This window comes from Mus caroli, unplaced genomic scaffold (genome assembly GCF_978045245.1).
Source record: "Mus caroli unplaced genomic scaffold, Mus_caroli_1 scaffold_16, whole genome shotgun sequence".
NCBI lineage: Eukaryota > Metazoa > Chordata > Mammalia > Rodentia > Muridae > Mus > Mus caroli.
This window is the reverse complement of record NW_028227271.1, coordinates 2842160-2864024: the sequence shown is the minus strand read 5'-3', so window position 1 is coordinate 2864024 and position 21865 is coordinate 2842160. Positions and strand designations below refer to the sequence as shown.

The 21865-nt window shown below is 54.2% G+C and overlaps 1 protein-coding gene across 2 annotated transcripts; it reads left to right on the top strand.

The window, feature by feature from the left end:
* Positions 1-884: 884 nt before the first annotated feature.
* On the top strand, positions 885-21338 carry Nr4a1 (nuclear receptor subfamily 4 group A member 1). 2 transcript variants are annotated; one of them, XM_021183084.3, is made up of 8 exons: positions 885-1062; positions 5251-5371; positions 16615-17501; positions 18312-18441; positions 18729-18880; positions 19277-19479; positions 19575-19753; positions 20554-21338. In XM_021183084.3, the coding sequence occupies exons 3-8, from the start codon at positions 16617-16619 to the stop codon at positions 20808-20810; spliced, it is 1806 nt and encodes a 601-aa protein (XP_021038743.1). In that variant the 5' UTR covers positions 885-1062; positions 5251-5371; positions 16615-16616; the 3' UTR covers positions 20811-21338. The 2 variants fall into 2 exon arrangements, with proteins under 2 accessions (XP_021038743.1, XP_021038742.1); XM_021183083.3 differs by lacking the exons at positions 885-1062; positions 5251-5371 and adding an exon at positions 13622-13759.
* The last annotated feature ends 527 nt before the right edge of the window (positions 21339-21865 follow it).

Below are 21865 nucleotides of genomic sequence, written 5' to 3'. Positions count from 1 at the left end.
GACAGGATGGTCCTCTCATTTTCAGAAGCCTAGGACTACCTAGACCCCTTCATCCCAAAGGTCTTGCAGGGAGTACTGCTTAGGCACGGTAGTCATAGGAGGCAGTTACACTGTAGACCACAAGGTCCATAAAAGAACAGGACAGACCAAGTCTGAGTGCCTACTATGTGCAAGACTATTTACTGCACAGTGTCTCTGGTCTGGTCACTACAAAAGGCTAAATGACTCCTTAGGAAAAATGCTAAGCCCGAGGGAGGTTAGTTCACTTGCCTTAGGTCACACAGGCCTATGTGAGCAGGCAGATCAGTGAATACCCCTGCCTCAAAAGCTTTTTCACGAGACATTGCACCATCTCACATCTCAGAAGTCCTCTTTGTAAAGTGTCTTCTCCCGTGGAAGTCCTGTGCCCTGCTACCTTGTTCCTTGCCCTTGGGTGTTACACAGTCTCACGGGCTGAAAGACTCATGCCACCTTGACATACCCACGGGCTCAGAGGTAGGCTGGGGTCCTGACTTCCCTAGCCTAATTGCTGTGTGACTTTGGGTAGCAGCCAAACCCCTCTGGGCCTCACTTTTTCCACCTAGTGTTCAGGGGAAGTCCCTGGGTAGATTTATTCATGAATTGGATGTCCGGGTGATGTCCTGGAGGTTGGAGAGGGCTCACCTGGAAACAGCAACCCTACCCTGGCCGCGGGAGGGGCGCGTTATGTAACGGGGTGTGCAGCGAGAGCGCTTTGGGAGGCGGGGGACGCGGGGCGGGGCGCTCGAGGCTATTCCGGGCGCCGCTATTTTTAGCCCATTGATGAGGCTGCGTCGGCTGCCGCCGCCGGGATTCCGGAGACGTCAATGGGCGCGCGTCACGGTCCCCGCCCGGCCTCCCGCCGGGGGAGGAGTCGGGGGCGGGGGGCACGGGGTGCAGGCGCGGCCGGAACCGCGTGCGGGGGCGCCCGACGCGGCGGGAGCGGGAGGCGGCGGCGACCGGGCATGGGCGACCCTGCAGGCCCGAGCGGGGCTCGAGCCCGGAAGGCGCGGGCAGAGACGCGAGCGCAGCCCGCTGGGCCAGGTGAGGGGCTGGAGCTGCGGGGACCTGCGTTTGCCGATCTGCGGGTCAACATGGTCCCCTCCTACCCGCCCCGGGGGCGGCGGGACGGGTGGGCGGCGCTGGGCTCGGCCAGGTCCTAGACATTGCCTCCACGTCCCGATGTGCGGGAGCCAGCAGCCCAGGCCACCCAGTGAGGGAAATGCTGTCCATCCATTCGGGCTTGGGGACAGCGGTGGCGCCAGAGGGTGGTCTGCATGGATGCATGCCTCAGCCCCCTCACTTGGACACATTCCTCCCTCCTCCCGCGTCTGTTTATTGATAAGTGACCGGAGGGACTAGAGGTAGTTTTAAGGCAAATGACCTGGGTTTGGGGCTAGTGTAATGGGCATGCTCTGGTAGGCAGGTCCCCGACTTGTGTCCAAAGATACTGATGGACCTGGAGCTCTGTCTACCTGCACGGGGGCATCACCTCCAAGGGGGGAGCGTTCAGATTACTGATTTGGGCAAAGACTTGATAAGGAAGCCAAGCTTTGTCGTGAGCAGGGGCTCAGAAGAAAGACAGTGTACGGTGCTGTAAGGTCATGATTTTTTTAAAGATGGTGTTTGTGGGGCCCACGCCGGTGAGGTGAATGGCTCTGATGAGAAATGGTAAAGGGCTTGGCTGGAGGTAAGACTGCCAGCTCAGGCGTTCAGGCCCCATGCCTGACTCAGCTCACCTACACAGCCACAGAGCTTCGCACCTGTTCCTTAAGATGGGCTCAGACTACTCCATGCAATAGAGGCGGGTTCCCATTACGCAGGGCTAAGTAGCCTCAGAAAGGATGCCTGGCCACAGACTTCCAGATGTGGGGATCTGGGTTCTAAGCACATAGCTTTGCTTGTTTTTAAACCATGTTTAGGCCTGGCCTTTCTCATGGAATAATAAAAACCATCCCTTTCGTGTTTCACTGTGAGGTGAGATGTCAGTAAAGTTTTTTGTTTTTTGTTTGTTTGTTTTTTAATTTATTTTATTTATGAGTACACAGTTGCTGTCTTCAGACACACATCAGGGAACATCAGATCCCATTATAGATGGTTGTGAGCCACCATGTGGGTGCTGGGACTTGAACTCGGGACCTCTGGAAGAGCAGTCAGTGCTCTTAACCGCTGAGCCATCTCTCCAGCCAGTCAGTAAAGTTCTTAGTTGTTGCTTTTATTGTGTGCCTGGTGTCCAATGTGGAGCTGTGTCAGATCCATCAGGGCTTCAGGAGCCCTGATGTCCCTGCAAGTGGAAATTTTAGTTAAGAAAATGCTTGAATGCATTCCTAAGCAGGTGTCTGGCAGGTCCTTGCAGGAGCTGGGAAGTCCTAGAGGTCAGATTTTTCTGATTCAAAATTACAATTCATGCCGGGCAGTGGTGGCACGCATGCTTTTGTTCCTAGCACTTGGGAGGCAGAGGCAGGACAGCCAGGGCTACACAGAGAAACCCTGTCTCAAAAAAACAAAACAAAACAAACAAACAAATTATGATTCAACCGAAAGGAATATTTGTGATTCTGTTGGATCTGTCCCCAGATGGAAGGGACAGCTCCTTAGCTCGGATGTCTCCCTCATCTAGCTGGTCTTTCTGACCCAGCTCAAATGTAAGCTTGTATTGGTCAATCCTTGCCCCTCACCCCCACAGGCCCTAGTTTCTGCCCATCTGTTTCAAACTGTAGGCTGTGGTGCTGGGCAGACATTGTTTTCTAGTAGGGAGATAGAGGATTGACAAGAGGGTAGCCAGTTCTGGGTGGGGCAAAAACAGGTTAGCGTGGGTGTAGGGTGATAGGAATAGGTCTTTGAGAAGGTTAGATGAAATAGAAACCTGATACACCGGGAGGAAGCAGACAGACAAAAAGGCAGGCATATGAGGAACAGTGACTTCCCCAGTGGAGGGAACAGCCAGTGCCAAGGTTGTGGGTGGTGAAGAAAGGCTCTTGTGACAAGGGGGAGGTGTGGGTGGGGAGAGCAGTAGTAGCAGGTACTGAAGTTGGGGCAGACGCTCAAGCCCCTTTAGAGACCACCTTCCCTTTTTTGAGTCACCTCAGCCTTGGGTTTGCCCTCTACACAGCAACTGGTACAGTCTCGTTTGCAGCTGGGCCCCGGTGTTGGCTTGCTCAAGATCTCAAGGGCTCCCGGGTCTTCCCCTGTCTTGGGCACACTGCCTTGTTCACAGTAGTTCAGGAATGCTGAACATGTGACTGTTAGGAGGGAGTTTTGATCTAGGGACAGCGATGAGATAAGACACCTATTCTTCAGAGCTGTCAGTCACTTTCTGGGGACAAGGTGCCAGGCTCTGGCCCCTGTGTCAACAGGAGATACAGACCTGGTGGGAGCGGGTCAGTCCACCTTGTGATGACAGGCAGTGTTTGTCCTGTCTCTGGTGCACGGGAGGACGATGGCACGCTCCCTCTGGATAGCAGGTTTGACTCCTGCTTGCCTTCTGTTTCTGGCTAGAGGTGCCTCACCTGTCCCATTAGGTTTCCCTGTCCTGTGCTTCACTCATGGCCTTCACTTCTGGCTGTGAGGGATGCTAGAGAATCAAGCCCAGGGCCTTGTGCGGGCTAGGCAGGTGCTCTATCACAGGTGGAGGAAAATCTGGGTATCTGAGCCACAAGGGCATCCCTTAGCTGGTGCCCTTGGGGCAGAGGTCAGGAGCATGTGAGCCACCCATGGGCCTTCCCCTACCTCGGTCCTTCCACCTACTGTTGTGGAAATACCCACTTCTCCTTTCCCACCCCTTTGGCCTGCAACACAGTCCAATAGCTTGAAGGCACTGCCCTGGTTCTACCCTATCTCTGGGCTCAAGAGGGGAAGGGAGAATGATGGAGTGGGAGAAGGGAGGGGGAGGTATGGTCAGGGGCCGTGGCCGGAGCTAGAGGAGAGCTAAAGGTTAGAGGGTCGGGTACCTCAGAGGCCAGGTGCCCAGACGTGTCCAGGAAGGAACCAGAATCTGGAGTTAGCCTTTTCTTTCTTCTTTTTCTTCTTGTTTTACCTCTGCCTCCTCCCCCCTTGCACCTCTCCCTGGTTCCTCTGCTGGGGATTGAACTTAGGACCTTGTCCCCTGGCAAGCAAGCACTTTCCTGTTGTCTCTATCCATTCTATTTTAGGGTAGGTTTTCACTGATTTTCCCAGAGTAACCTTGACCTCCTTCTATAGTCCAGACAGGCCCTGAAGTTGTAATCCTCCTGCCTTGGTCTCCTGACACACTGGGATTACAGGCTTTGTTAAGAGGTCTGACATTCGCATGTGTTTATTTAAGACCTCCCAATGATGATGCAACATGTGTGCTTGGCTCTGTTTTTTTTCTGAAAGAGGTCTCACCAGGTAGCCTTGACTAGCTTTGAACTCACAGAGCTCCCCCTGCCCATGCCTCCAGTCCTGTTATAAACCCTCTGTGTTTTAAGCCTTATAATGGCCTGCAGCTGCTGCTTTTAGAGCTATCAAATATACATTGTGATTTCTTCCCTGATAAAGAAGCAGGGAGACTAGCCGGGCGTGGTGGCGCACACCTTTAATCCCAGCACTCGGGAGGCAGAGGCAGGTGGATTTCTGAGTTTGAGGCCAGCCTGGTCTACAGAGTGAGTTCCAGGACAGCCAGGGTCACAGAAAAACCCTGTCTCGGAAAACCAAAAAAAAAAAAAAAAAGAAGCAGGGAGAGACTGTGTCATTTGTTGAGGGACTGTGGGCTGGAGCCACGATTGGGACCTAGGTTGTCTGATACCCTTCACCTCACTTCCTGATCAGGGTCTGGGTTCCCATTGTAGGAGTTCAGAACAGTCTCCTTGCTTGGGTTAGAAGACTCAGCTCCCTAAGATCAGAGAGGCCCACATAGGGTCTTGCCCTCTGGGGACCTCTGGGTTCTAGGGCTAAGCTGGAGCCCTGTAAGGAAGGACAGGTGCTCTGTCTGTCCTAGCAGGGGCTGCTTTCTCGCTGCTACACATCCCCGTATTCCCAGGGGCTTCAGGCAAGAAGGAAACAAGCATGTTGGCAGAGACAGGATGCTTCCTAGCTCTGAGACACCCAGATGTCCTGACCACTATCAAGTCCCTCAGAATCCATTGCCCAGGTTGTCTTGTTCCCCTTGTGACCTGGATCCTACCCCAGTTCTGACTCCTTGGTTCCCAGTCACATTGTCTCCATGAGCCCCTGATGGCTGTTTGCTCCTCACTAATTCCAATTCCTCCACAGGCCACCATGGACAGAGACCAGCCCCTGCTCCTCCCTGGTGACTTGGCTACTTGTTGCTGTGCCCTGAAGGGTGAGGAGATGCTGTGAGTTGTTGACAGTCCTTTTGGTTCACCCAGAGTGGGTGAGTATTGCTGCTGTCCTTGGTGCACCCCTGGGGCCCTCGAGCAGGTGGGGTATGATGGAGGCAGAGGTGGGTGCAGGCAGGGCTGCCTGGAGAGGATGTGGTCTGGGGGCTGGAGGGGGAAGCCCTGCCGAGGCGAGGTGGCGGGCGAGCTAGGTGGCTAAGCATGGGAACATCTGATTTCTTCAGACGTGGGGTGATGATGCGGGGGTGGGGACGGGGAAGCCTTATGTTCTTAACAGCTTAGGCTGGGGCTCTGGGTCCTGGTCTCATGGCTGGGTGAGGTGACAGCTGCTCTTGGGGCCAACCTGTGCACGGTTCCAGGAAGCCGAAGGGTGGGGTGGGTGACTGAGGGCTTGGGAGCGTAGCGGGGGCATGTGGGTTTGAGGCTTGGCCTGTTTCCAGGGTGTAGGTACTGCACTGGGGAGGTGCAAGTCCTGGATTATACCTGCCAGGCATGGGGACCACCCTGTCACCATGGTAGTGTTCATCTAGTATTCTCAAGAAGGAAAGTCCCTAACCTGTGACCAACCCCAGGGTATCCTTGATTTGCTTCTCCACTTACGGTGTTACAGGGAAGATGGCTTCTCATGGTCCCACCAGGAGGGAGGCAGTGTGGGCTGAACTGGAGAATCCAGGTCTGTGGGGCTCCTGGAGAGCCTAGAGGCTGTCCAATGGTTCAGGACACCCTTCTCCAGATGGGAGATCTGTAGGGAAGGGGAAGGACTTTCTTACAGGGTCTCTCAGATTAAGGGCACCCAAGGTTTGGTCAGCATGCCTAGGGGAGCTGGGATTCAATCTAGCACCCTGGATGTCGGCCCCAGTACTCTCTTCCTCTTTCTTTGGGACATAGGACCATCTTCAAGCAACAATTTCTTGGACCTTCCTGATGCTGCGACCCTTTAATACAGTTCCTTATGTTGTGGTGACCCCCAACCATACAATTAATTTTGTTGCTACTTCTTTTTTTTTTTTTAAAGATTTATTTATTGATTATATGTAAGTACACTGTAGCTGTCTTCAGACACACCAGAAGAGGGAGTCAGATCTCGTTACAGATGGTTGTGAGCCACCATGTATGTGGTTGCTGGGATTTGATCTCTGGACCTTCGGAAGAGCAGTCGGGTGCTCTTACCCACTGAGCCATCTCACCAGCCCTTGTTGCTACTTCTTAACTGTGAGTTTGTTACTGTTACGAACCATAAGGTAAATATCCCTGTTTTCCAGTGCTCCTAGACGACTCCCAGAAAAGGGTTATTCAAAAAGGGTTTTAAAAGGGTTATTTAAAAGGTTAGACCCAAAGGGGTCTCCACCCACAGGTTGAGAACCACGGCTCTGTATAACTGGGAGACCGCTCATGGTCTCACTCAGAATCTTCAGTCCTGTGGATCTTGGTGATCAGGGTGCAGAGTTTCATGGACGTAGCTAGACTAGGAAAGACAGTGAGTGTGCAGTCAGTCTGGAGGGAAGCAGGAGGTGCCTGGGAAACCCAGCTCCTGGTAGCTGCTGGGCTGAGTGTGTACACCTGGGAGTCAGCTTCGTGCTGGCAACAGGGTCCATAACACCAACTTGGGTTGGGGACAGGGAGGGAGAATTACTGTACGTGGAAGGGGCAGGTGGCCCTGGTCAGTAGAGATCTGGACTTAGGGAGCACGTGAGTCAGGATGACAGCAGTGGCCAGGTGTCTCCCTCCTCTTGACCCATGTTTCTACCCCGCAGCCCACTCCTGGCTTCCTGAAGACCCAGCAGCATTCATGTTTGCTCTGTTGTCTGGGTGATGTGACTGGGTGGAATTCCCATGTCAAATATATTGCCAATGCCACCCTGAGGGGCTGCCAGCCAGGGCCCCGTGAGTGTTAGAGCTGCAAGTCTTGTGACGTGGGCACCTGTTTGCCAGGCCTGGGCATGGGCCCAGGGTCATGCTCACTCTGGGGCTCCCGTCAGCTGACTATTTTAGGCTCTTGCTGACCTGGGCCAAAGTCAGGCCCTAGCCAAGAGAGCCTTGAGGCGGCTCTCCCGGTCCCCAGAGGCCAGCTCTGGTTTCTGCTATATAAACAGAAGAGGACGCATTGGCTTGGAGACAGTTCCCATCCAGAGTCTGCTCCGTCAGTGCATGGCCTCAGCTGGGAAGGACAGGCGGGCCAGCTGTCACCACAGATCCCCACGGAGTTTCCTGAGGCTGTGGAAAGACCCTCCACTAACCCCGGATTCCTCTTTTGCCCCCTGGGTCTGTGAGGACACATGCTGGTAAGTTTAGGTGACTGGAGACACCGAGGCACAAAAAAAAAAAAAAAAGCTGAGCTGTTTGGATTTTTCCCCCACTCTGTCCATCTTGCCAGATGTTCTCCACTGTGAGTAGCAGGCTAGATTCTTGAGACGAGGGGAAGGGAGAGGAATAGAGGGGCGGTAAGGTCTGGAAACAGAGAATGTAGCTTGGCTGCACCTGGTGGTGGAAGTCAGACTTAAGAACCCTTCAAGACTGACTGGGGACACGGGGACAGACTTGCCCTCTCTTTCCTCAGAGGCTGCCCATAGATTGTCTTTATGGCCTGGTGCTCAAGCAGTGAAAGAAAAGAGCAAGCTGGGTGTCTATTGGCTTATCTCAAGGTTGCTCTCTGAGTACAGCCCCAGGCTCCCTGTCCTGTAGGAGCCTGCGGCTGGGCTGCCGGTAGACTTAATCCTCCTCTAGCCTGCTCTCCTTTCTGTCTGACCCAGGTGCTTTGGGTGCTGAGAAGCAGGGCCATAGTGAAGCCGGCTTGCCTCAAACACGCTCCCGGGACCTGGGCCAGAGAGGCAGCCTCTTTCGTGGGAGGCTCCTATGTTCTCCTCCTCCGTTCTTAAAAAAAAAAAAAAAGCTCCCCCTTTCTGAACATGAGTCTCTAACTGAATCCAGATCCTGCCACTAAAAATACTTTAACAATAGGAAAGTGTGGCAGACTTCCGGCTGAGGCTCCTTTATCGGGGAGGTTTTATTTTGGAATTTGACTTTGCGCTGAAGAGGCTGGGTGGGGAAACCTTGGGCAGGGCTAAGGAAATTTGGTGGGTGTGGGCATTCTGTCAGGTGGTGGAAGACCCTGTGGGGTGGAGAACTGGCCAGTAGAGATGCACCCAACAAGCTTGTAGGGAGGGAGACATGAGGTAGCCTTTCCCTGGGAACTTTGAGCTCTTCTGTGCTTTCCTGCTCTCCTTGCCAGTTCCTCCTGAGGTCTAACCTTATTCCTATATACTGTGTATTACTTTCTTCTGCCCGGGAGATAGATGGGGTGGGAAAATCACTGGATTGAAGGTAGCTTCTGTGGCTCTGCTGACTTCCTTTGGTAATAACCGCCCCCCACTCTCCCCACCCCCACCCCTGTATTATGGAGCACTTTCTGTGGAGAGAGCTTCTGGTCAGAGCTGCTTAAGTGCTCTTGTTTTCTCTCACTCAGCCCCTCAGAGGGGATGGGGTTACTGTTCAGGTCTCAGACAGGGACAGTGTAACCCTGGTCCCTGGTCTGTCCCTGCTTGTCCCTTGCCACTCTCAGGTTTCTGCTACCAGTTCCCGGCATTCATATCTCAGCGCTCTGTTCTGGGGTTTAGCTTTTCTCTCCCCTTAGTGAACTGAACTCCCCACCGTGGAACTTAGGGTCTCCCCAGGGGGCCATGGGACCTGGCCAGATTTCACTACATAGAGATTTGCTGGCCTGGAGCAAGATACCTGTGGTAGCTCTTCCACAGCTTGCCCATATTGAATGAGGGGCGGGGGTGAACAGGGCTCATGGGCTAACCTGGGAACTCAAACTGGAAACCTGATTTTTTTTTTTTTTTTTTTTGCGGGGGGGCGGGAGGGACGTAAAAATACATGATCAGTGCAGGGCCTGGAGAAGGACCAGGAAATTAGGGCCAGAGACCTGGTCTTGACCCTTCACCTGGGTTCCCAGAGCTGCCATGGGAAGCCCCCGAGGCAGCAGGTAGCACTTCCCTGCCCACAACACAAATCCCCATGCCCACTGCCAGGGCAGGAAGCGGAAGTGGCCTGGTCAGGGCTGGCTGCAGGCTCTGGGGCTGAGCAGGGGAAGCTCCCGGAGCTACTTCTCAGTGGAGGAAACAAGGCTCACTCCCTTGACCCACCCCATGGGAAGAGCATGGGGGTTGTGGGTGGGGACAGTCTTAGTAAAAGGAGGGAGGTTCCTGCCCTCTGCTTTACAGGATGGGGCCCAGCCCGCTTGGGCATCGTGGGAAAGGGCTGTGTGAGTCCACTTCCCCTATTCCCTGTTTACCCAACTCTGCAGAGGAATGAAGGTGGGCATTGCTAGCTCAGGCTACTTACTGTTGAAGAGTCAAGGCCACAACAGAAAAAGGCTCTCTGCAGGAAGGGGAGACAGTGAGCTACCCTCATGTTCCTCACGCACGGGTCTGAGCGGGAGTCTGGAATCCCTATCATCCCGGGTTCCCTCCCTGCTAACCCCGTTTTCTGAGACTGAGTCTGTGTTTCAGGTTGCCCCTGAACTTTCAGCGATCCTCCTGCCTTAGTGCTAGGACTGCAGAGGCGTGCCACCATGTTTTCCCAATGTCCTGTTGCACCTCCTCCTAACTCCCTGCGTTGAGTAACTGTCGATAGAACAGATGTTTATGGAGAATCAGCTACTGCTCTGATATCACAAACATACACTTGAAAGAATTGAACTCAGTCAAGTCCGGCTGCATCTGCATTCCCTTAAATCGGCAACCTTCCTAATACTGCAACTCTCACAGAGTTCCTCATGTTGTGGTGACCCCCAACCGTACAATTAATTTCGTTGGTACTTCATAACTGTAATTTTTCTGGTTGTGAATCGTAATGAAAATATCTGCATTTTCAGATGGTCTTAAGTGACCCCTGGAAGAGGGTAGTTTGACCCCCCCCAGGGTGTCGTGACCTACAGGTTGAGAACCTTTGTCCTAGGCTAAAACCTTGGGATGTAGTCCGATGACCAACCTCTCTAGAGCCAACACACTCGAGGCTCTGGAGTTCCAATCACCCAAATCACGAACCGCCCCGCCCAAGACTCCCCCAGAAACCCCTATAACACACTGCCGTCTGATCTACTTCTGCAGTTGCATTTACAACCACTGCAGTCAAAGCAGCAGGGTCAGCGTGAAACGGGAGTTAGAGGATCTTGTTTATAAGATGCAGGTTGTAATTTCAAGCTCGGGGTGGGCAGGAAGAGGGCTGAATGGATTGAATTCAAGTGTGGTACCTTGGCACAAAGTCTGGCCCTTAGTGTCTTGCTTCTGGACTTTCTTCCCCATACCAGTGAGAAAAGACTTCTCAGGAATCCGGCCGACCGGGAGCTGAAGGAGGCCAGTTGTGATTCCAGCAGAGGGGAGGAGGATGCGGGGTGGGCCTGTGGCTGACATTGCACTGCAGAGAGGGTAGGAATTAGCTGAAGGACCTTACCCTAGGGTACATTGGTAGGCTGGACCCTGGTGTAGGGCCTGACTGGATAGCACTGGTTTGTATCTGCAGTATGTTAGCTCTTCTCCCTGCCCTTGGTGCGTTTTGGGCATTCAGCTCTAGTTTTGGACACAGGGCTCCCAGAATTATTCATTCTCTGTTCTTCCCCCACCCCCTACCGCAGTGAGCAGTTGTACCTGGTTTGAGTCTTAAGAGCAGGACTTGGTGGTTCACTGAGAGGCTTCTGCCCAGGCTGGGACCAGGTTGGCTCTAGGTCTCCCAAAGCTTGCATCAATTATATACCTGCTTCCACCTTGTAGAGTCTTGGGCTAGTGTTGTTGGGCAGCCTCTGGCCTGCAAGGATGAAGTGTGGGATGCCCCCAAGTCCTTTATGCCTTTCTTCTGTCTGTGCTAGGGTCCATGCTCCACATTGGTGCTTGTACGAGTGGCCCTAGCTATGTTGCCACAGAGGGACTCTTTCTCTGCCTGACACTTCCGAGCAGCAGCTGCTGTTCCTTGTCCCCCTCTAGCCCTGAGGCAGCAAGAACCTTTGTTTGTAGTGTGTAGTGGCTCAAGGAGGTTGGCCTGGGTGAGAGTGTGCTCTTGGGCTGTCCTCTGCTGCTTATCCTTCAGCTTCTCCCTCAGGAGAAGTGGTCTGTGCTATTTTTTTTTTTTTTGCAAAGGCAGAATGGTGAGGAATGCTAGAACTAGGATGGCACACCCTGGTGAAGGCAGGACCTGCACCTGCTTCTGCTGGAGGGAGGGAGTGTCCTGGCTTGTCTTGCTCGCATATTTAAACACATCTTGGGAGTAGAGGGGAGGCAGGGGCGGGGACTGGGTGGAGAGGTAAAGTGGGGGGCCAGATGTGACATAACCAGGGCTAAGATTATATGTCCTTTAAAGCAAAGGCATACCTCCTCATGGAACCCCTGGGTCCTGTCTTCAAGTGTGTGCGGGGGGCATAAATAATAGTAGTGGCTTCCGTATTTAAACAAGGGCCCAAGTAAACTTTTGTGCAATGGCCCAAGGAAAGAAAGATCCAACTATGGATGATGTGGGGGTGGGAGAATCCAGGATGGCTCCAGTGGACATCATCCTGTCCACACTTCTTCTTCTTTTCCTAGGTGGCTTTGTGTCCTTTGGAAGGTGGCTTGGGAAAGTCCAGAGCTATGGACTCAGCCGCAAAGAGACTACACGTTAGCCTGGGGGGGGGGGGTGTGCTGGTAACTTCTGAACATATCACCGAATGACATTAGCAGTGTATGAAAGCTGTTCCGTATGCAGGGGACAGTGATTTGAAAGAAGTAGCAGGCTGGTTGGGGGGGGGGTGTCTTTTGTGGTGATGGGATGGAATCCAGGTTACAAATGCTAGGCAAGCAAGAACTCTACCACTGAGCTATGCCCTTAGCCCATTAAAAAAAATGGTTATGGCCAGAATAGGTCGTCACTGGATAGTCTCGGTTAGTCTGCTGCACTGGTGGGCTGGCAGCAGAAATCGGGGACCAGGGGGTGGGGGTGGAGGGTGGGGGTCAAGGATGGGATAGAGATACTGCAAAGAGAATCCCTAGTAGGGAAAGCTAACCACTGAATCTTTTCTCCACACCCCTTCCTTTCTCTTACCTGACTACAAATGAGGGTTCCTTAAGCTTAAACTGGGGTGGAGATATGACCTGCAGGGTGACAGCTCCAGGTGGCTGCAGCCTGGTCTGAACTTTGAGTACAGCCCTGACCAGACCCTTCCCTGCAAGCAGTAACTGGTTACCGCTGCTCTCTTCACTGCTGGAGCAGGTAGTGGGGAGGCAGGTGGGTCTCCATCAGGGACTGGGACCAGGGAATTGACAGAAGAGTGTGAAAAGGAGATGGAGGTCATGGCCCTGGGTTCGAGACCCCAGTGTGCTACTACCTAGCTTAGTGACCTTGAACAAGTAGTACCATTATGTCTCTGAGTCTATTTATAAAATGGGGAAGAGTTGGCAAGAGTTTGGAAAGATTTCTCAGGCTCCACCCGGTTCTGAAATTCGGCAATTTCTCAACTAGGGTGCATCCATCCTGCGAGGGGTTAAGAGGCCATCGCTGAGAAACCAGCATCGGTGTGGAGCAGAGCCCGTTGACCCAGCCTGGCAAAGCTATGCTCTTTCGGAAGGAACCTTGAAGGCCAGAGTGCCTGTCCTCAGTCCTGGGGCTAGAGACCCTGCACATTGCCAAGGCTGAGGCACGGGTCCAGCCCTCCTCCTATCTTCTGGGTGTGTCCCAGAATGGCTTGCCTCAGCCCTGAACTGCCCTGGCTGCTCAGAGTGGCAGAGAGTGATACCCCAAGTGTCCAGGACAGACTGGGAAAGGGACAAAAGCGGAGCAGGGCCTGGGGTAGGGGTGGGCAGGAGGGAGAGGGCGCTGTTGGCACAAGGAACAGCAGGAGAGGAGGAGATCCTGTTCTGGGGAAGCCCTGCGGGCACGGCTTTACAACACCCCCTCCTCCTGGTCGGTTATTTCGGACCCCGGGACCCGATCCCGGGTCCGGCTTGGTGAGCCTAGTGGGTCTGGAAGCTACTATATTTAGCCGGCGCAGCGGGCGAGAGGAAAACTATTTATAGATCAAACAATCCGCGCTCCCTGCGTCAATGGAACCCCGCGTGCGTCACGCGCGCAGACATTCCAGGCCCCCCCTCTTCGCCCCGCCCCCTCGGGCTCCCCGTCCCCGCGCCTCCTCCTGGCCGCCTCCCGCCGGAACCGCGCCGCCCCCCGCGCCCTTGTATGGCCAAAGCTCGCCGGGCCGTGTGCGTCAGTGGCGCCCCCGCCCCTCTCCATGCGTCACGGAGCGCTTAAGATGTGGGTCGGGCTCGCCAGGGGAGCCCCAGTGCAGGAGGCTGCGAAAGTTGGGGGAGTGTGCTAGAAGGACTGCGGAGCGGAGCGCACGCGGGACCAGGCTGCGACTGGGTCGCTGGTCCCGGCCACAGGGAGTGGGAGCCGGCTGGGTAGGTACCCCGCAGGGAGCGTGTTTCTGTTTCTAGGGACAGTGCATGAAAGAGATGGGGTGTACGCGCGGGCGAAAAGGAAGGGTGTTTTCGGGTCGGCTTACGAGGAGGGGTGTGTAGGGTGCATTTTTGGTATTAAATGATAGCTCTTGGAGTAGGGTGAGCGCGGGCTTGAGGTTTAGGAAGCGGGAGAAGGGTCTGCAAGGTGCTTGGTTTTAGTAGGTAGTGGGGGCTTGTTTAGGAGGTTTCCCCGCTAGGATCTCCAGTGTGAGGCACTCTGTACTCTGGGTTTGGGTGTTGATTGCGGGGTAGGGGGTTGTCTGAGCATGGACGGGGAGAAGGTACTCAGAGCTTCGGCGTTGCTGGGATCCATCCAAGTACAAGTAAGATTGGATTTCCATGGGTCTCCTTCCCAGGCTCTCAGCCCCCTTTCCCAGTGTTTACTTAATACTTCATAGGCTGTACTTAGATTTTCTGATTCCCTTACCGAACTTTATTTCTGAACGGTGCTGGAAGACCTGGGGATTGCTGAAGGAAATGGCTAGCTAGGTCGGCTGGGTAATGGTTGTGTTAGATTAAGTTGTCAGAATATCTAGAAACATAGGCGCTGTAACCTGGTGCAGCTACTGAAAGCGACACGTGGAACCTGGGTGGAAGTTGCTCACGATAGAGTCTCGATGTAGTACTGACTAGGGGGGAGAACCCTTCTGTCATCTCAGACAGGTTTGTATACCCCAGTGGTCTTTTGAATCTGTTAGGTAGGGTGCAGCCTGCGGGCTTGGTCACCTAACAGGTGTTGTTGCCAGGACCTGCCCCAAGCCGGATTCTCCCACTCCCTCTTTCAACCCCGCCTCTTCCTCCTCCTTGAGACACCCCCACCCCCTCAGGAGGCTAGATGCAGGTCTGTATCTTGTGTTGCTGACTATCGGCCTGAAGCAGGGTAGATTGGTGGGGGTTGATCCGGATGTAGGATGTCCAAGTGGAGAAACAGGATTTGAATGGAGCTGGAACAAATGCCCAGTCCTGACTGGCTGCCACCCTTCTTCCTCCACCCCCAACCCATCCCTTCCCAGGCTTCTTGCAAACAGAGGCAGAAGTGGCCATATTTCTTTCTTTCTCCCAGGTGCTGTATGCCCTAGGGACTTGACACGCGGCAGGTGGGGTGGGAACTGGTTGGGGGGGGTGCTGTTTTATGGGAAGCGGTGGAGCTGTCCTGTCTAGGTACCCAGAGGTGGTGTGGAATGGGAGGAATACTGGAACTAGAGGGTCTCAAGGGCCAACAGGTGGTGACAGTCTTTTTCTCCACCCCACCCTCTGCTCCAGCTTGTGTTCCTGTGTGACTTGTCTTCTCAACTAGAAAGTCTAGAACTGTACAGATCCCAGAGTTGGAGGTGGAAAGGGACACTAGGTCCTGGAGCCTCCTCTGTGGGCTTTTTTTGACCAGATGAGAACGTAAGGGCCTCCTCCAGCTATCCCTGGTCATTCAGGTGCTTCAGGTTTGTGACCTTTGCTGAGAGCCTGGATGCTGCAGCAAACAGACATCTGCTTTAGCAGAGGGACAGCTTGTCTCCGTGCATCCGCTGGTAGGATCCTCCGCTCTGTCCAATTAGCTTCCTCTGCTGCTGGGTTCTGAGTGTTCTCTTACAAAATGACAAGGTTAGGGGGCTGGAGAGATGGCTCGGGGGCTAAGAGCATCCACGTGGCAGTTTGCAGCTGTCTGTAACTCCTGTTCCAGGGGGGGATCTGACACCCTCACAGGGACATACATGCAGGCAAAACACCTATGGGCATGGAACATTGAAAATAAATGACCGGGTTAGCTGAGAAATTCCTTTTGAGAGATGTCTTTTCTTCAGTCCAGAGACTACTCTCGGGATCTTCCTGCTCAGTTCCTCGCCTCCCTTCAATATATGGTATTTAAGGTTTTACTTTTTGGCGTTTTCAGTTGTTTTTCATTGTATTTATATGTGTCTCTGTGTGTGCACATGAGTATGGGTGTCCTACAAGGCTAGAGACATCAGATGTCCTGGAGCTGGAGTTACAGGTGGTTGTGAGCCACCTGATGTACTTGCTGGGGACTGGATTTAGTTCCTGCGGAAGAGCAGTACATGCTCTTAACCACTGAGCAACTTCCTCAGCCCCCCAGTATACGGTATTTAAAACTCTATAGCAATGCCACCCAACCCATTGTGGAGCCGGGGATGGTGAGGTGGCCTAGTTCCCCCCAACTCCTGGAAACATGTCAGAAAGTACAGAGTGGGTGCCTGTGGGATCAGCATGTGGGGGGTGAGGTGTGGGGCTGCTTTCTCCTGAGGCTACCGTGATAGACAGTTGTACCTTGGCTGGCAGCCTCTACCCCATTTCCAGGATGTCAGTCTCCGCAGACGTATGGGGGAGGTGAGGAAGGGGTATACAGAGCCTAGGTGTGCCTGGGAATGTACTCCCAGGAAGTGACTGGTTGAAAAGTCAGCAGATCTCCTGGGGGGATAGGGGGGTGGGCTGAAGCTCTGTGGGTTGCCTTTCTCAGCCCTGACCTGTGAACAGGGAGGCTGGGGGTTGGAGGAACACAGCTTCCCCCTGTTCCTGGGGGGACATGCTGGACAGCCTTTCCTAGCCCCCCGGGCCCACTGGGGTGTAGCTGGTCTTCTGACTGAGCTCTTTTGGACCTGGTCTCTGCCTGTGAGCTTTGTGGCTTGTTGAGATAGCATTTGGGCTGAGGGATTGGGAGTCTTATGTTCTGTGGTCCTTGTCTAGGTCTGCCACCTGGCTCTCCCCACCAACCCCCGGCCTACCAAGTTTCTTGCTTCCCTTACTGACCCCTCCTCCTCCCTCCCTTTTGTCTCCTCCCTCTCCAGAGATGCCCTGTATTCAAGCTCAATATGGAACACCAGCAACGAGCCCAGGACCGCGTGACCACCTGACCGGTGATCCCCTGGCCCTTGAGTTCGGCAAACCTACCATGGACCTGGCCAGCCCCGAGACAGCACCCACCGCACCTGCTACACTGCCCAGCTTCAGCACCTTCATGGACGGGTACGCCGGAGAGTTTGACACCTTCCTCTACCAGCTGCCGGGGACGACCCAGCCGTGCTCCTCAGCTTGTTCCTCTGCCTCCTCCACGTCTTCTTCCTCATCCTCAGCCACCTCCCCCGCTTCGGCATCCTTCAAGTTTGAGGACTTCCAGGTGTACGGCTGCTACCCGGGCACCCTGAGCGGCCCGTTAGATGAGACCCTGTCCTCCAGCGGCTCTGAGTACTATGGCAGTCCCTGCTCAGCCCCCTCGCCATCTACACCCAACTTCCAGCCGTCCCAGCTTTCTCCCTGGGACGGCTCATTTGGCCACTTCTCCCCCAGCCAGACTTATGAAGGCCTCTGGGCATGGACAGAGCAGTTGCCTAAGGCTTCCTCAGGGCCTCCTCCACCTCCAACCTTCTTCTCCTTCAGTCCTCCCACTGGCCCCAGCCCCAGCCTGGCCCAGAGTTCCCTGAAATTGTTCCCACCACCAGCCACCCACCAGCTTGGGGAGGGGGAGAGCTATTCCATGCCAGCAGCTTTCCCCGGCTTGGCACCCACCTCTCCGAACCGTGACACTTCCGGCATTCTGGACGCACCCGTGACCTCCACCAAGCCCCGGAGTGGGGCTTCAGGTGGCAGCGAGGGCCGCTGTGCTGTCTGTGGTGACAATGCTTCGTGTCAGCATTATGGAGTCCGCACCTGTGAGGGCTGCAAGGGCTTCTTCAAGGTATTTTGGTGGTTCTGGGTGACGATGATGTCATGTTGGAGGTGGGGGTGGAGTGGGTCACCCGTTGGGATCTGTAGTGACCTCTCCTGAGGTTTCTTCCCAGCTGGTTCTGTCCTGCAGGACAGGGGACAGGTGTGTGCCATCTTAGAGGCTGGGACTTTTTATTCAGCAGGGCACACATCTCTCTAGGGCTGCAGAAAGCTGGGGAAGGGGGCAGAAGGTGTGTGTGTGTGTGTGTGTGTGTGTGTGTGGCCAGCAGTGCTGCTCAGGAACAGAAAACCTAGTGGGCAGCTTCTGGTTCTCCCCCGCCCCCATCCTGGGGGCGAGGGGGCCACAGGCACTTGTGTTTCTGGCACTGGATGAAAGGACACAGGCAGAGGGTTTGGTTCTTGCTGGGGGTGGACTTGGGAACAGGCTGTGTGTTTGTCCCAGTGCTGGGTGCCTGCTTGGCTTCCCCCACCTCCACCCCCTTAGCCCTCTCCTCTGCGCCAGGAAAAGGGCAGGTGGACACAAGCTGACACCTGTTAGAACAGGTGTCTGGACGGCCTTGGGAGTTCCTAGACCCTGGTCTTGGGTTCTGGGATCTTCCCTGTGAGGTTGAAACCTCCTCCAGTAACTCCCAGACTTCTCTTTGCGCTCTGGCCCTCCGTTTCTCCCTCCCCTACATCCAAATGTTAGGAAAATAGCTATGAACAGAGAGCGCTTTTGTCTGTGTTGGCCACAGGATCTGGACGGTCCCCTCCCCTGGGCTCTCCACCCCCCCCCAACCCCATGCTCTGACAGCCTGTTCCGTGTCCCCCCTCCCTCCAGCGCACAGTACAGAAAAGCGCCAAGTACATCTGCCTGGCAAACAAGGATTGCCCTGTGGACAAGAGGCGGCGAAACCGCTGCCAGTTCTGCCGCTTCCAGAAGTGCCTGGCTGTGGGCATGGTGAAGGAAGGTGGGTGGCAAGATGGTGCCCACGGCATAGGCGACCTGATGGGGTGGGACAGCTGGGCTCACCAGGTTCTGCACCTAATTCCCACCCCCACCTCTAGATTCCAGCCCCTAAATGCAGGTGTAGTTTCCACCTGCTTTCTGGAAAGGGTGGGGTGAGGAGGGCCTTGTGGGGTCCCCATCATGGTCTGAGTTCTCTGTCTCTGTCTTCTCAGAAGTGGGGTGTATAGTGTGCCCTGAAGACCCCCCTTCTCCAGGTCTCCTTTCTCAATAATGCCCGTCTCTCTGCAGTTGTACGGACAGACAGCCTAAAAGGGCGGCGGGGCCGGCTACCTTCAAAACCCAAGCAACCTCCAGATGCCTCCCCTACCAATCTTCTTACTTCCCTCATCCGGGCACACTTGGACTCCGGGCCTAGCACTGCCAAATTGGACTATTCCAAGGTGAGGTCTTGCCCGCCCATTTGCCCTGCCCTGAGAACATATGCAATGCCTTTGTGCCTGTTAGGAAAGGCTCTCCCTCCAGGGCAACATCAGAAAACCAGCATCCTCTGTGTACGGGCTAGTTGGAGAAATGCATGGGGGTGGGCGTGGGGTCGGGGAGCCAGTTACAAACAGCTGCCGTAGCCCTGTTTTCCTGTGGGAATTGACAAGCACATGGGCCCAGAATAGGGCTCTTTTGCACACCTGGATCTGGTGTCCCAGTGCAGGAGAGCTCTGTAATGCAGCTTGTGTAGGCTTTGCTGTGGAGCCAATGCAGGACACAGCTGTGCGATGCAGGCCTTGCCGTGGAGCCAGTGCGTGACACAGCTGTGTGGAACTTACCTGCGTTCCTTTCAGTTCCAGGAACTGGTGCTGCCCCGCTTCGGGAAGGAAGATGCCGGTGACGTGCAACAATTTTATGACTTGCTCTCTGGTTCCCTGGACGTTATCCGAAAGTGGGCAGAAAAAATCCCTGGCTTCATTGAGCTTTGCCCAGGAGACCAAGACCTGTTGCTAGAGTCTGCCTTCCTGGAACTCTTCATCCTCCGCCTAGCCTACCGGTAAGCTGCTCACCATCCTCCTTGTCCCTGGCCGCAGCCCCGAGGCCCCGGCCTGCCTGGACCCTGAGTCCTGACTGTTCTCTGCTTCCTGCCAGATCTAAGCCCGGTGAGGGGAAGCTCATCTTCTGCTCGGGCCTGGTACTACACCGGCTGCAGTGTGCCCGTGGCTTTGGTGACTGGATTGACAACATCCTGGCCTTCTCACGGTCCCTGCACAGCTTGGGTGTTGATGTTCCTGCCTTTGCTTGCCTGTCCGCTCTGGTCCTCATCACTGGTGAGTGGCAGGAACCAGACTGGGCCCAAGGGTTGCAGGACCATTGGGTAGGTAGCATCTAACACTTTGGGGACCCCTAGAGTGCCTGCAACATTGGGATGTTAGGACCTGCAAAGGGACTCAGCTCTATTTGCCCCTAAAGCTTAAATCAACCTCCGAATGACCCCAGATTCCTCAGGTACGACTGTAGGTGCTGGGCATCTAGCTTAGGGATTCCGTTTGTTTAAAAACCTTCCTGTCAACCTCACAAGACACAGGAAAGTGCACACATGAATTTTACATATTCTGTGCTTAGATAGCTATCGCCATGGTCCAGAAACAGGACCAACTTCAGCTCTGTTGGGCTCCCTCCTTATTGTCTCTGTAAGAGGTAGCCACTCTGCCAGCCTCAGTGGCACTCCTGTCATGGATTTTACTGTGCATATCACAGGGTATGGACTCTGGTGTTAAATGTAGAGGCTTCTGGGTCCCTTCTGCTTCCACGCCCATTTCCACTTAAATTTCTTAGGGGATCCTCCTGAGTAGATCAAGACCAGGAGCTGGAGCTTGAAAGGGTAGGGAGTGATATCTACACCCAGCTCGTCCTTAGTCTGTCCTGCGAGACTCCAGGATTTTAGAACAGTGTGGAGCCTGGACCCCCAGAAAACCTGGATTAGGGTTTTGCCTCGGCCAGCCATTCAGTGGTTTCAAATATTGACCAGTCTGGACAGTGGGCTCCTGTGGGATGTGCTAGAGGGCTGGGGAAACTTGTCAGGAAGAAGGCGTCAACTGAGTGGATGACTCTATCTTCCCTGCTGCAGATCGACATGGGCTCCAGGACCCTCGTCGGGTGGAAGAGCTGCAGAATCGCATTGCTAGCTGTCTGAAGGAACACATGGCTACTGTGGCAGGAGACCCGCAGCCGGCCAGCTGCCTGTCACGTCTGCTGGGCAAACTGCCTGAGCTTCGGACCCTGTGCACTCAAGGCCTGCAGCGCATCTTTTGCCTCAAGTTGGAGGACTTGGTACCCCCTCCACCTATTGTGGACAAGATCTTTATGGACACATTGTCTTTCTGACCCCTGCCCTGAACATGTGTGCGCACACGTGCGTGCTCTTCTGTCACCCATGTGCCTTTAAGCCTATAGCCCACGGACCCCCAGACTGCCCTACCCCCAGCCTGGTTTTGAGCTAAGACTGACATACCTCCTCACTTCAGAAGATGGACAGAGAGCTCAAGACCTGGGGGAGGGTGTGTATTCACGGGGGTGACCCCACTATTTGTCTTATTCCTCCAGCTCAGTCCTGGTCTTCGTGTGTTTTTGTAAGATAAACCATTTTTAACACATGCCACTCTGTTGTAAATAAGCTGACGCTACTGTAAATACAGAAAGGAAGAGGTTGAGATGGGGGTTGGGAGGAAGGGGTGGGGCTCCCACCAGCTGGGCAAGCCTTTCGAGCCTCCAACTTGAGATCTCTTCCGCTCTCCTTCCATGTGTACATAACTGTCACTCAAGAAGGTGATTGACAGATTCTGATTTATATTTGTGTATTTTCCTGGATTTATAGGATGTGACTTTTCTGATTAATATATTTAATATATTGAATAAAAAATAGACATGTAGTTGAAATTGAGTCTTTTTTCTGACAGCACTAGACATTCTGCCATGATTATATAAGAGACAGCAGTAGCCCTGGGCAAATCTTAGCTGTTGCCAGTGATCTGGTCAGCCTGGGTTACTCACCTGTAGGTGGTAGGTCATGATGAAGCCTGCTTCATGCAGCCATTTAGGAGAACTCTGGGACTAGCTTGCCTTTCTCACACAAACACCTGTCTCACCATGGTGCCGGATGGTTTAGACTTGCTGTGTAGCTTGGCTAGTTTCAAGCTGTCAATCTTCCTATCTCCACTTCCCGAGTGTTGGGATTATAGATGTTCACCCTACACATGCATCAGGAGCTAGTTCCTAATGGGGGAAGCCTCTGGTTACCGCTGGCTGCTGGACCTCAGTGAACAGCGGCTAACCCAGGGACTAGAGCAGCAAGATAGACCTGTCCTTGGGTCTCAGGTCTGTCTCTTAGCGTTCTGACCCGGGGATAAGTAAAGGACAATTTATGAATTGGAACTATTTTT